Raw genomic sequence first — 13,883 nt, 5'->3', positions numbered from 1 at the left:
ATGAGATTTGACAAACAAAAGAAGTTTGATTCCTTCACTCTAAGGCAAAAATCTTTAATTCCTTCACTCTTTGAAACCATTAAATTCTCTGGACCCTATATTCTTTGCATTTTTTCAGCAACAATGACCAAATGTTATGAAGAAGAAAATAAACTACATGGTCTTTATCTCGCAAGAAGAAATCAATGGGATATCCTTTCAAAACTTTTTCTAGCTCTCTGAGAATCTCCCTCAACAAAACTCTTTTCGGTGGAGAATTCATTGGAATAAGTTTTGAGTGTGTGTAGACCTCCTATAGAATAAAAGAAGATGGAAGATAAAAAAAAAAGATTGCCCAAAAATGAAGAGAGAGGAGAGAGAATATAAATAATTAATAGTCTTTATTTTTTGTTGGAATAATTAATAGTCTTTTAAAAGTATGCCGGGTTGTTCCCAAAGTTTACTAACCATTGAAACTTACTTAATCCTAGCCATACAAATGCAATCCTAGCCATTGAAACTTACTTAATCCAATGGTTTAAAAAGTGTGACAAAATGATTATTCTCACATTACAACAATACTAATTAAACAAAACTCGACTTTAATATTTAGATTTTGGAATACTATTCTGACAATAGAATTGAACTGATTATTCTCACAATAGAATTGAAACTGATTATTCTCACAACAGAATCTAACAATAGAATTGAAACTGATTATTCTCACAACAATACCAATTAAACTAAACTCAGACCTTCCTTAATTAGCACTTAGTGCTACATGACCCTTGGATTAACAGAAGCATATTTAAGCAGCTCCGGGTTGCTTTCAAAATGCTCCATGATTTCTTCACTCATACTCACCAATGCTTCTATTCCCTTGCCATCTCTTTTATCAATAAAAATAACCAGATCCTTAATTCCAGTACTAGGAATGCTCACCCATGCCGGCTTTCCCCATCCGAAATCAGCTTCATAAAATGAAAACCTACACCAACTTCCAGAGCATAAATGGTACATGTCAACATTCCCTCTCAACTTCTCATATTCTTGATCCCTTTTCCATGCCTCATTAGAATCAAATGGTAGTTTTGTAGGATAAGTTGCGTTCTGTTGTTCAAGCCCTTTCCTGAGTTTGGCAACCAAGTCTTTTAGATCTATCGTCTCATCATCACTCTCATCTTGACCTTTTAATAACGATGGTGTAGCGATGACGAATATATTAGCAACAGCGTTCCCACCCAAGGTTTGTGGCAAGGGTGGCTCAAACCTTCTACGCAAGTCCATGGCTAGTTTGAACGAAGATGGTCTTGATCCCAATGGTATGTTTGATGATTTGGATAATGCTTCCATAGCACATTTCCAAATGAGTGCTGAAAGTACGAGGACACGAGTCGGTGCATGAGGTGCCAATGCGCTGGCCAAATTTGATTGGAGGGTTGCAATCTTTGGGGCATCAAAAACAAACCTCTTTGTTATGTACTTGATGCCCACCAGCTTGGATGGTGATGGCTGTGATGAGTTTAAGAAATCTAGTGGTGGAAAATAAGACGCAGCATCAAATTTTGGGACCATGAAGGGTACCTGATGATCGTCACCATCATCAAGTGCTGTTTTGGCCCAACAACTGATGAAGGTGCTAGCAGTGGTCCCATCAACAAGCCTATGTGACATTTTCAACCCTATTACTATTCCTCCACACTCGAACAAGTTGGCTTGCACAGCAAGCAACGGGAGCCTCGTGGAAACACCATCACCATCACCATCACCGTCAGGTTGACCAATTGCTGGGACGAGCCCTGTTAGCATCTCGGGATCTGGGTGTTCAAAAATCTTGGATAAGGAACATTTGACTCGGGCCGTCACGAACTCAGCTCCATCGTCAGTGCATTGGATCGTGTCATGGCCTTTACTCCATCTTCCTGCTAAGGGGTAGAAGTGAGTGAGAGTTTTGGCTAATGACTGAATTAGATGCTGACAATAATCTCTCTCCTTCATCCTCACGGCCGTCATGTCTCCTGAACCATTAATATTATTGTTGGCGGCGTAGAAAAGAAGCGTTGGGGGGTAAACGTGACAAGGAATCATCTGATCGAAAACAGAGAGCTGTATGGTTCTCAAGGGATGAGGAGTTGGGGATGATGGTTTGACTGTTTGCCTCTCAATGATTTCAACCTTGATCAAGTCTTTGGCCATCTTACTTTTGTTCGCTATAGGCTATATCTCGCTAGAAACTAATATGACTGCTTGCTATAGGCTATATCAAGTCTGTGGCCATCTTACTGCTCTTTATAGGCAAAAGAAAGGATCCGAAAGTACATAGTACGCCAACTTCCCTCTACACATCGCCCATTTATTTTGGTTGGCATTCCCATGCATATCAACTTCTTCTGTGAGTGATTAATTTGGTTAGATGAGATTTAATTAATTAATATATATATACATTCTGTGAGTGATTAGTTTAGTACATTGATATTTAATATATATATATATATATATATATATTCTGTGAGTGATTAGTTTAGTTAGGTGGGATTTTATGAAGACGCGAGACTTGTAGTTTTGATCGGTGGCTCTAGCTCAGAGATTCTTCCGACAAAAATAAAGCTGATAGATTCTTTTAACTAGGTTGCTCATAGTATTTAGTATAAGAGTTGCTAGATGGGCATGTTCCATCGTTTAACATATGTTCCATCGTTTCTACAACACATGTTCTACATGTTTCTTACAACACATGTTGCATTGTTTTTATAACACATATGTTCCTCACTTTTGGGATTAAATATCTGTTTCTCAACAGCTTTGTAATGTTTATGTCCAATTTGAGACGACCTTTATCTGTATCACAACTTCGACTACGATTAATTGCTGTCTATAAGTTTTTACTTCCCAATGCGAATGGACTACCATTCATCATGCCCAGAAAAACAGAGAAGTTCATCAAATAAAAATTTAATGATAATACCAGAACACATAGCCTGTTACCCCAGATATGACAGAGCCTGAGAAACTCCAATTCTATCTCCAACTAACAAGTAACTAATTGAGTAAAGAGAAACTCTTGAGTAAGTTTGGCTTATGCTATCAATGAATGAAATTTTTTGGTAGATTTGGACTTTGGATCACGTCTTTTGAGGAGAACTAGCAAATAAGTTTAGCTTATGCTTGTTATTATTAGGCCCAAGAATTAGTAAATACATCTAAGACATTATGTATTCTTCTTGTGGAGCCGTATGTTTCTAATATTTGTTTCACTATTTTGTCAGAATGGAATCACATTCCTATATCGTCAAAATAAACATTCTTACATCATCGTCTTGTATGTTTCAAAACTGTTGTATACTTGACCGCCGTCCCTTGCTTAAGATCCCAAAGTTTTCAAGTAAATTGAACTAAAATTTCATTTAATGGCATCAAAATAATTACATGGTCTCCTATACAATAATATTAAATACATGTTTTTGTTTCACGTAATCTTAAAAAATGACAAAGTATCTCAAGAATTAACAACTTGAAAACAATAATCTCCTATAATTGTTGAATTTACATGAAGCATCATCCCTTTTACTCTTGCAGCTGCTCGAGCAAACGACACGACTCTAGCGCGGATCCTTGACGGTTTAGGATAGTTTTTCCTTGGATTTGGGGAGTTTTAAGTTTCCTATTCATTGTATGATTGTACTATGGTCTATAAATAGGCATTTTAGTGCTCGGGTTTTCTCTAACGAGTGCAAGAGAGAAAACAAGGGAGGTTTGAGCCAGGGTGAGAGAGAAGAGAGTTAGGGTTTGTGAGAGAGCAAATGGGGTTCTTCATTGTAACCCAAGGGTTCTTTCATACTAGTGAATTTCTCGGGGATCACCGGACAGGACGTAGGCACAACGCCGAACCTCTATAAATTCTTGTGTTCTTTGTGTGTGTGTGTTTACTTTTGGGTTGGTGAGTGTGCTTTATCTTTGTGTGGCTTATGTGTGGTATTTGTGTAGTCCATCAACGAAAAGGTCTTGGAGTGTTTGCCCACAACAGTCCGGCCTACCAAACGGAGCCTTAAACTTCACTTGTGGTCTTGTTTTGATGTCTGTCTCTAAGGACGGATCCATGCTTGGGCTAGAGTGGGTTCTAGCCCAGTGTTGACTTTGGAGAGAGACAAATTAGGCTTAGTTGTGTAAACTCAATCCAAAAAAAATTTAAATAATAGCCCACCACTTTTTCAAGAAAGCAGCCCATATTTGCAGCCAAATACTTTAATACTTCAATTACACTAAAGTTTTTTTTTTCTTCTCTCTCTCTCTTTTTCGGTTTATTCAACTTTTGATTTGGCTCAAATAATGTTTATATGACTCTCTGATTTTGTTTTTTCAAATTTATTGATGGTGCTTCTTTTGGAAATTTTGAAATATGGACCCTCCCTAACTAAACCACTCCGCTGAGCCAAAGTCATCGAGCTTCAAATTGTTCTTCTTTTGAGTCTTTGAATTTTGGTTTTTCTAGGTTTTCTTTGTTCACATATCTCTTTGAAAATAGTATTATTTTTAATGAATTCTAAAAATATTTTTTAATTTGAAGAAAATATACTGAATTAGTCAAAAAGTATACCCCTTTCATTAATCGGAAGGAAATATTGTTATATATATATAAATATATGTTTAAAAATAGAGCTTATAATTGATCCCAACAAAAAAAAAAAAAAAAAATTAACCCACCCCTGTAAATATTCCTGAGTCCGCCATTGTCTGTCTCCATATGAATTTGTTTTGCCTTCACCTTTGAAAGTTGAAACCCGCTTATCTCTTAATGGAAGGATGGCCAAGATCAATCCTTATGCTCTCTCAGTTGAAAATACTAACGGTTAGGATCAACCTTTGATTTCCCCAACTTTAGAACAAATGGCTAGGATAAAAGCTAGACGTATACTAATCCTTGGCCACGAAAAAAAAAAGTATTTTCCGAACATCGCACATCAGAGTGAAAATGATTATTCTCACATTACAATAATACTAATTAAACTAAACTTGACTTTAATACTTAGATTTTGGAATACTATTCTCAAAATAGAATTGAAACTGATTATTCTGACAATAGAATTGAAACTGATTATTCTCACAACAGAATCACAACAATACCAATTAAACTAAACTCAGACCTTCCTTAATTAGCACTTAGTGCTACATGACCTTTGGATTAACAGAAGCATATTTAAGCAGCTCCGGGTTGCTTTCAAAATGCTCCATGATTTCTTCACTCACACTCAACATCGCTTCTATTCCCTTGCCATCTCTTTTATCAATCAAAATAACCAAATCCTTAAGTCCAATACTAGGAATGCTCACCCATGCCGGCTTTCCCCATCCGAAATCAGCTTCATAAAAAGGAAACCTACACCAACTTCCAGGGCATAAATGGTACATGTCAACATTCCCTGTCAACTTTTGACATTCTTGATCCCATTGCCATGCCTTAATAGAATCAAATGGTAGTTTTGTAGGATAAGTTTCTTTCTGCTGTTCAAGCCCTTTCCTGAGTTTGGCAACCAAGTCTTTTAGATCTATCGTCTCATCGTCACTCTCTTCTTGACCTTTTAATAACGATGGTGTAGCGATGACTACTAAATGAGCAACAACGTTCCCACCCAAGTTTTGTGGGAAGGGTGGCTCAAACCGTCTACGCAAGTCCATAGGCATTTTGAACGAAGATGGTCTTGACCCCAATGGTATGTTTGATGATTTGGATGATGCTTCCATAGCACATTTCCAAATGAGTGCTGAAACTACGAGGACACGAGTCGGTGCATGAGGTGCCAATGCGCTGGCCAAATGTGATTGGAGGGTGGCAATTTTTGAGGCATCAAACACAAACCTCTTTGTTATGTACTTGACGTCCACCAGCTTGGGTGGTGATGGCTGTGATGAGTTTAAGAAATCTAGTGGTGGAAAATAAGACGCAGCATCAAATTTTGGGACCATGAAGGGTGCCTGATCATCGTCACCATCATCAAGGGCTGTTTTGGCCCAACAACTGATGAGGGCGCTAGATGTGGTGCCATCAACAACCCTATGTGAAAAATTCAACGCTATTGCCATTCCTCCACACTCGAACAAGTTGGCTTGCACAGCAAGCAACGGGAGCCTCGTGGCATCACCATCACCATCAGGTTGACCAATTGCTGGGACGAGCCCTGTTAGCATATCGGGATCTGGACGTTCAAAAATCTGCGACAAGGAACATTTAACTCGGGCCGTCACGAACTCAGCTCCATCATCAGTGCATTGGACGATGTCATGGCCTTTACTCAATCTTCCTGCTAAGGGGTAGAAGTGAGTGAGAGTTTTGGCTAATGACTGAATTAGATGCTGAAAATAATCTCTCTCCTTCATCCTCATGGCCGCCATGTCTGTAGAAGTAGCTCCACCTCCTGAACCAGTAATATTATTGTTGACGGCATAGAAGAGAAGTGTTGGGAAGTAAACGTGACTTGGAAGCATCTGATCCAAAACAGAGAGCTGTAGGGTTCTCAAGGGATGAGGAGTTGGGGATGATGGTTTGACTGTTTGCCTCTCAATGATTTCAACCTTGATCAAGCCTGTGGTCATCTTACTTTGTTCGCTATAGGCTATATCTCGCTCGAAACTAATATGACTGTTTGCTGTAGGCTCTATCAAGCCTGTGGCCATCTCACTGCTCTTTATAGGCAAACAACATAAATGTGTTAGGTGGGATTTAATGAAAACGATCGAGAGAGTCTTACTTGTGAGTGATTAGTTTAGTTAGGTGGGATTTTATGAAGACGAGACTTGTAGTTTTGATTGGTGGCTCTAGCTCAGAGATTCTTCCGACCCAAAAAAAGCTGCAGATTCTTTAATTAGCTAGGATTTACAAAAGTTGCTAGATGGGATTGTTTATTGGTTTATTAATGTGTTAGGTGGGAGACGAGAGAGACTTACTTTTAATGAATACCAACTTATTTGATGGTTTATTAATGTGTTAGAGCATTCACAATGGGTTCCATAAAAGCATTCACAATGGGTTCCATAAACTATATCTTTAGATAAATTTTAGGGAGGATTTGGAAAAATACAACTCCAACCATGCTCCTTATCCCCCTCCAAAAATAGGGAGATCTCTAGGAGCTCCTAAATCTGAGGAGAGAGAAAGGACTCCTAGTGGCTCCCTATAATTTAATGCTGCTTTATTTAATGAGTATTTCAAACCTTTGATTAATGTTAATTATTTTTTAATAGAGATGGATCAATTAAAAAAGAGTTATAGCATTTATGACTCCCTAAACTAGAGAGCATGATGGGATTTTAAATTTTTTAGAGAGCTCCTAAAATAACTTTGATATGTTTTGAGTATTTGTTGGTTTAGGCGTAATTCTCTCCAAATCAAATCAACATGTTGTGTTTGATCACTGGAGATACTATGTAAGATCCCACATCGACCAACGGAGAGGGGGTGATGTGCCTTATATGTATATGCCTGCCTCCATCTAGCACGAGGCCTTTTGGGAGCTCACTGACTTCAGAATCATAGGAACTCCGAAGTATAAGCGAGTTGGGGCTAGAGCAATCCCAGGATGGGTGATCCACTGGGAAGTTACTCGTGTGCTCCTAAAAACAAAACCGTGAGGGTAGAGAGGGGGGCCCAAAGCGGACAATATCGTGCTATGGCTGAGCCGCGATCCCGGGATGTGACATATTATACCAATTTCGGCACTTTTATGGCTTTGTACTTGTTCAGTTTCATCAATAAATACTATCACCTTTTCTATTAAAAAAAAACACAATCATAAATCAAATACATAAAATTAGAAAAGAAAATGAAAAAGGATTACGAACTACAAAATAAGTTATGATGAAAAGAATTCGGAATTACAAAGAGAATATTTGGCATATATTAAAACAAGAGTAATCGATTAATCCGTAATACATAATATTTATGAACACATTCCTTGAAATGATATACAAGTATGACTTTTACTAGTGTCAATACACAACTTCTTGAATCAACAATCAGAATTATTAATAAATACATTAATAATCAAAAAGAGGAGAGTGAGAGGAGAGAAAAGAGAGCAGAGAGAAGTTGTCCAAGAGAGAAAAATAGTGAGCCAATGAGAGTGTAAATACTAAAGTTGTATTCCTTTTGTAGCCCTATTATTTTATATAGTGAAAAGGTTAGTGTTGATGCTCTTCGGGGACGTAGGCACAACTAGTCGAATATCGTTTAATATTGTGTCTCATTTACTTTATGTGTAGCCTTTATGTTCCAGCACCATTTGTTTATTATACAACAATTATAGATTTTTTTGTCTTTTATCAGTAAGACCTTTAGTTTTCTCACAACCAATGAGGCATAATAATATGAGCAATATATATTGATTTGATGATATTTCTTTTCATCAAGACAACAAATGCAATAACCATCTTCTCACAAAACAATTGAAAGTGATTATTCTCACAGCTAGCGCAATGAAAATAATTATTCTCACGACACAAAACTCGACCAAACTCCGACCTTAACACATAGTGCTACATGACCCTTGGATTTACAGAAGCATATTTAAGAAGCTCCGGATTGCTTTCAAAATGCTCCATGATTTCTTCACTCAGACTCAACAATGCTTCTATTCCCTTGCCATCTCTTTTATCAATCAAATAAAAAACATCCTTACGACCAATACTAGGTATGCTCACCCATGTCAGCTTTCCCCATCCAAAATCGGCTTCATAAAAAGGAAACCTACACCAAATTCCAGAGCATAAATGGTACATGTCAACATTCCCTCTCAATTTTTCATATTCTTGAGCCCTTCGCCATGCCTCATTAGAATCAAATGGTAGTTTTGTAGGATAAGTTTCTTTCTGTTGTGCAATACCTTTACTGAGTTTGGCAACCAAGTCTTTTAGATCTATTGTCTCATCACTCTCTTCTTGACCTTTTAATGATGCTGTTGCTGTGACTACTAAAATACCAACAACGTTCCCAGCCAAGTTTTGTGGCAAGGGTGGCTCAAACCATCTACGCAAGTCCATAGTTAGTAGGAACGAAGATGGTGGTATGTTTGATGATTTGGATGATGCTTCCATTGCACATTTCCAAATGAGTGCTGAAACTACAAGGACACGTGTCGGTGCATGAGGTGCCAATGCGCTGGCCAAATTTGATTGGAGGGTGGCAATCTTTGAGGCATCAAACACAAATCTCTTTGTTATGCACTTGTCGTGTTTAATGATGCCCACCAGCTCGGCTGATGATGGCTGTGATGAGTTTAAGAAATCTAGTGGTGGAAAATAAGACGCAGCATCAAATTTTGGGACCATGAAGGGTACCTGATCATCGTCACCATCATCAAGGGCTGTTTTGGCCCAACAACTGATGAAGGCGCTAGCAGTGATACCATCAACAACCTTATGTGAAAAATTCAACCCTATTGCTATTCCTCCACACTCGAACAAGTTGGCTTGCACAGCAAGCAACGGGAGCCTCGTGGAAACACCATCACCATCACCGTCAGGTTGACCAATTGCTGGGACGAGCCCTGTTAGCATCTCGGGATCTGGGTGTTCAAAAATCTTGGATAAGGAACATTTGACTCGGGCCGTCACGAACTCAGCTCCATCATCAGTGCATTGGACGATGTCATTGCCTTTACTCAATCTTCCTGCTAAAGGGTAGAAGTGAGTGAGAGTTTTAGCTAATGACCGAATTAGATGCTGACAATAATCTCTCTCCTTCATCCTCATGGCCGCAATGTCTGTAGAAGTAGCTCCACCTCCTGAACCAGTAATATTATTGTTGGCGGCGTAGAAGAGAAGCGTTGGGAAGTAAACGTGACTAAGAACCATCTGATCCAAAACAGAGAGCTGTATGGTTCTCGAGGAATGAGGAGTTGGGGATGATGGTCTGACTGTTTGCCTCTCAATGATTTCAACCTTTATCAAGTCTGTGGCCATCTTACTTTGTTTGCTATAGGCTATATCTAGCTCCAAACCAATATGACCGTTTGCTGTAGGCTATATCAAGTCTGTGGCCATCTTACTGCTCTTTATAGGCAAAAGAAAGGATCTGCAAGGAATAACAACATAAATTAGTATAGTATGCCAACTTCTTCTGTGAGTGATTAGTTTAGTTAGGTGGGATTTTATGAAGACGAGACTTGTAGTTTTGATTGGTCGCTCTAGCTCAGAGATTCTTCCGACCAAAAAAAAAAACGCTGACAGATTCTTTTGTCTAGGATTTAAAGGCTCTCATAGTACAGGAGTTGCTAGATGGGATTGTTCATTGGTTTATTCATGTGTTAGGTAGGATTTAAATGCTTGCGGACAGATTCTCCCAGGATATAACCTGATAGATTTCTATTACACATGTTCCATTGTTTAACACATGTTCCATTGTTGCTATAACACATGTTCCTTATAACACATATGTTCCATTGTTTGTATAACACATGTGTTCCTCATTTTTGGTATTACGTTGACACCTAATTAAATATATGTATCTCAAGAATGTCATGAGCTTGATAAGAAAGGTTACAATATAGCAATACCAAGTTAATTTTCTGGCATGAACTTGCCTGAACATATCTCCATTTCCCCCCTTTTACCTATAAAGTATAAATAATAGGTGTTAAGTAATATTTTCTTGTCATGTTTATATTGCCGAATATTTATGTTTGTAAACACATTTGGGCGAATATTCATATATTTTGTACATAAGGTAAACAATCAACAATTAATAATTCTAATTCATAGGCTAACAACATAAATATATTTAAATTATATAAGATTATTTGACATTAGAACACTAGTACATGTATCATACTTATCACATATTAATCCTGAAAAAAGGCAAATGGCACCAATAATACAAATAAGGCTTTTTTTTTTTATATCACAAATGGTTTATGAAATTATCACTTTTCATTCCTAACTTTTTTTTGTGACACTAATGGTCCTTAAGATTACTCTCCACACATCAAAATGATCCTTGCCGTTCTTAAGTTGAGAGATACTTTAGACCCAAAAAAAGAAAAAACCGAGAGATTCGTTTAGCAAGGCTTTAAATACTTGCGGACAGATGCTCTCAGGACATAGATAGATCTGCAATTGCCTTTTGCTGTAAGATTGCAGATAAAGATAGATTCGTATTGACACCATATCAAGATGATATCCACATCGTGGATCCATTTGAGAACAATGTTACAGTAAAAGTCCAACAAACTTGAATATTGTGGTGTAGAAGGAAATAAGAGAGCAATACCAGTGTTTTGAACAGGGACGGACCCAGGATTTCAAAATAGGGTGGGCTAAATTTACCTTGCATAGAAATCTATTAAGTCCATCGCTAATGCTAGCTAGATAACGCAAACCCAAAATTTTCCCCTCTAAAATAGAACAATTCATGTATATCTCATACTCAAATAATTTTTCAAAATTCTTTGATGTTAATTTTACAATATTAAACAAAAAATTATTACTGTTTGCGCTAAAACTAGACAGGTAGTATGTAGGCCAACTTAAAGATGAGGTGGATGTTGAGGGTGAGGACCCTCAGTATGTAAGAGCAATCGGTAAATAAATGGACATGCATACAGAAAACAAATGTACGTGGTTCACCCGAATAATGGGCTACGTCCACAGAGAAGTATGTTCTCATTATAATAATGTGTGTATACATTGTACATAGGGTTAGACCCAGTGGCGAAGCCAGGATTTTATATGTGTGGGGGCCTCTCACAAAAGATAAACAATAAAAAATTTGAACTCACAAGACATACCAAAACATCAAAAATCATATTGTGTATTCATTACAATCATCATTGTTCTTGACAAGTTTTCATATTTTGAAATCGTTGAATAACAACCTCGTCATCTATACTATTAAAAATGTCTCTCTCAATATATGCAACGAAGCAATCATTCATCCATAAATTAAAAGACCTATTAAAATCAATAAAAAGCAAAAATCAAAATCAAAATCAAAATCAAAATTTCACGAACTAAAAAAAACCATAAATAAAGAGAAAAAGAAAAAAAAAAAAAGAGAACTACTAAAAAAACTTTAATTGAATAAATTAACCTAATTAAAACTTGATAGTTTAATATGGAGTTTGAGAGAAAAACTCACAGGCAGAGTGCATTGAGAAAGTCTGCTTTGTTGCTTGTGTTTCTCCAAGAAAGGAGAAAAATGGGTTAGGTTTTTTTATCGATTTTTGTAAAAGGGTGAATATATAATAATAAGAGCTATAAACCTTTGGGAAAAGGAAAGGAACGTGGCTTAAGCTTGGTGGAAAGGAAAGTAGGATTTGGCTGTTGGCCCACGTGATAAAATAAACATATTAATTAATATAGATTATTCAATAACAGCAATACATATTACATTTTAAAAGGATAAAAAAAAAGTTGAGTGGGGGCCAGTGACTGCACTGGTCCCCACGTGCCTCCGCCCCTGGTTAGACCTAAGGGGAAGAGGAAGAATACCGAAGGCCGAAGGCCGAAGGCAGATGCTGATGGCTGAGGGCAGATGCCGAAGGCTGATGGCCGAAGGCAGAGGATCTGGCTGATGGCCGATGATTCGTGGGCTTGTAAATGGGCTCATGAGTAAGCCCATGAGGCCCAGTAGCCTGCCCAACCTCTTTCTTCCTCTCCCTCCTTTGAAGGAGAGGGGTCTTCTTTTATAGGGAAGGGAGAGTCCCCTTCTCTTGTGTTTTGTCGATGTGGGACTCCCTTCCCTTTGCTTGGATTAGCTTGGAAATGCTTGGAAATGCTTGGAAATGCTTGGAAATGCTTGGCCAGATATTGTACAAACAGGAGTCCCCTAAGTTCCCGATTAAGGAGGTATTTCTTGATTGGGGACTTGTAGTCATTAATGCACTGGCCAAGCATTGCTTCAGCTCATTCTTCAGCAGGCTGATGGCTTTGAGAAAAGGCGCTGGAGAAGTGTCTCCTAGAAGGTGCCGTTCGGCATGGCTGAAGGCTGATGCTGATGGCCGAAGCTGATGGCCGAAGGCTGATGGCCGAAGGTCGAAGCTGATGGTCGAAGCTGATGGCCGAAGGCTGATGGCCGAAGGCTGAAGCTGATGGCCGAAGCTGATGGCCGAAGGCTGATGGCCGAAGGTTGAAGCTGATGGCCGAGGCTGATGGCCGAAGGCTGATGCTGATGGCCGAAGCTGATGGCTTTGAGAAAAGGCGCTGGAGAAGTGTCTCCTAGAAGGTGCCGTTCGGCATGGCTGAAGGCTGATGCTGATGGCCGAAGGTTGATGGCCGAAGCTGATGGCCGAAGGCTGATGGCCGAAGGCTGAATCATTGGGGGATGTGAAGACATCGCACGTGCCGAATGATGATGGGTGCCGAAGGCCAAAGGCAGATGCCGAATCATTGGGGGGATGTGAAGACATCGCACGCGCCGAATGATGATGGGTGCCGAAGGCCAAAGGCAGATGCCGAATCATTGGGGGGATGTGAAGACATCGCATGCGCCAAATGATGATGGGTGCCGAAGGCCAAAGGCAGATGCCGAATCATTGGGGGGATGTGAAGACATCGCACGCGCCGAATGATGATGGGTGCCGAAGGCCAAAAGCAGATGCCGAATCATTGGGGGGATGTGAAGACATCGCACGCGCCGAATGATGATGGGTGCCGAAGGCCAAAGGTAGATGGTAGGAGGTTCTGAGGGCATGGCTCAAAAGGGTGCCGAGAGCACTCGTGAAGGAGAACGACATAGCGTTTTGTGTCGTTTCCCACAGACGGCGCCAATCTGTTTGCGCTAAAACTAGACAGGTAGTATGTAGGCCAACTTAAAGATGAGGTGGATGTTGAGGGTGAGGACCCTCAGTATGTAAGAGCAATCGGTAAATAAATGGACATGCATACAGAAGACAAAGGTACGTGGTTCACCCGAATAA

The 13,883-nt window shown here is 39.1% G+C and overlaps 3 protein-coding genes across 3 annotated transcripts; all 3 read right to left on the bottom strand.

Annotated features, from left to right (window-relative positions):
- Positions 1–660: 660 nt before the first annotated feature.
- On the bottom strand, positions 661–2,217 carry LOC110761105 (cocaine synthase-like). The gene has a single exon (XM_021963496.2). The coding sequence runs from the start codon at positions 2,173–2,175 to the stop codon at positions 757–759; it is 1,419 nt and encodes a 472-aa protein (XP_021819188.1). The 5' UTR covers positions 2,176–2,217; the 3' UTR covers positions 661–756.
- A 2,834-nt stretch (positions 2,218–5,051) lies between these two features.
- On the bottom strand, positions 5,052–6,614 carry LOC110761106 (akuammiline synthase 1-like). The gene has a single exon (XM_021963497.2). It carries the CDS (start codon positions 6,565–6,567, stop codon positions 5,143–5,145), a length of 1,425 nt encoding a protein of 474 aa, XP_021819189.2. The 5' UTR covers positions 6,568–6,614; the 3' UTR covers positions 5,052–5,142.
- A 1,709-nt stretch (positions 6,615–8,323) lies between these two features.
- Positions 8,324–10,239, bottom strand: LOC110761108 (akuammiline synthase 1). The gene has a single exon (XM_088251615.1). The coding sequence runs from the start codon at positions 9,928–9,930 to the stop codon at positions 8,506–8,508; it is 1,425 nt and encodes a 474-aa protein (XP_088107741.1). The 5' UTR covers positions 9,931–10,239; the 3' UTR covers positions 8,324–8,505.
- Positions 10,240–13,883: the final 3,644 nt, after the last annotated feature.

The sequence above is a fragment of the Prunus avium genome, chromosome 4, assembly GCF_965620075.1.
Source record: "Prunus avium chromosome 4, drPruAviu1.hap1.1, whole genome shotgun sequence".
Taxonomy (NCBI): domain Eukaryota; kingdom Viridiplantae; phylum Streptophyta; class Magnoliopsida; order Rosales; family Rosaceae; genus Prunus; species Prunus avium.
This window is presented reverse-complemented; position numbering and strand designations above follow the sequence as displayed.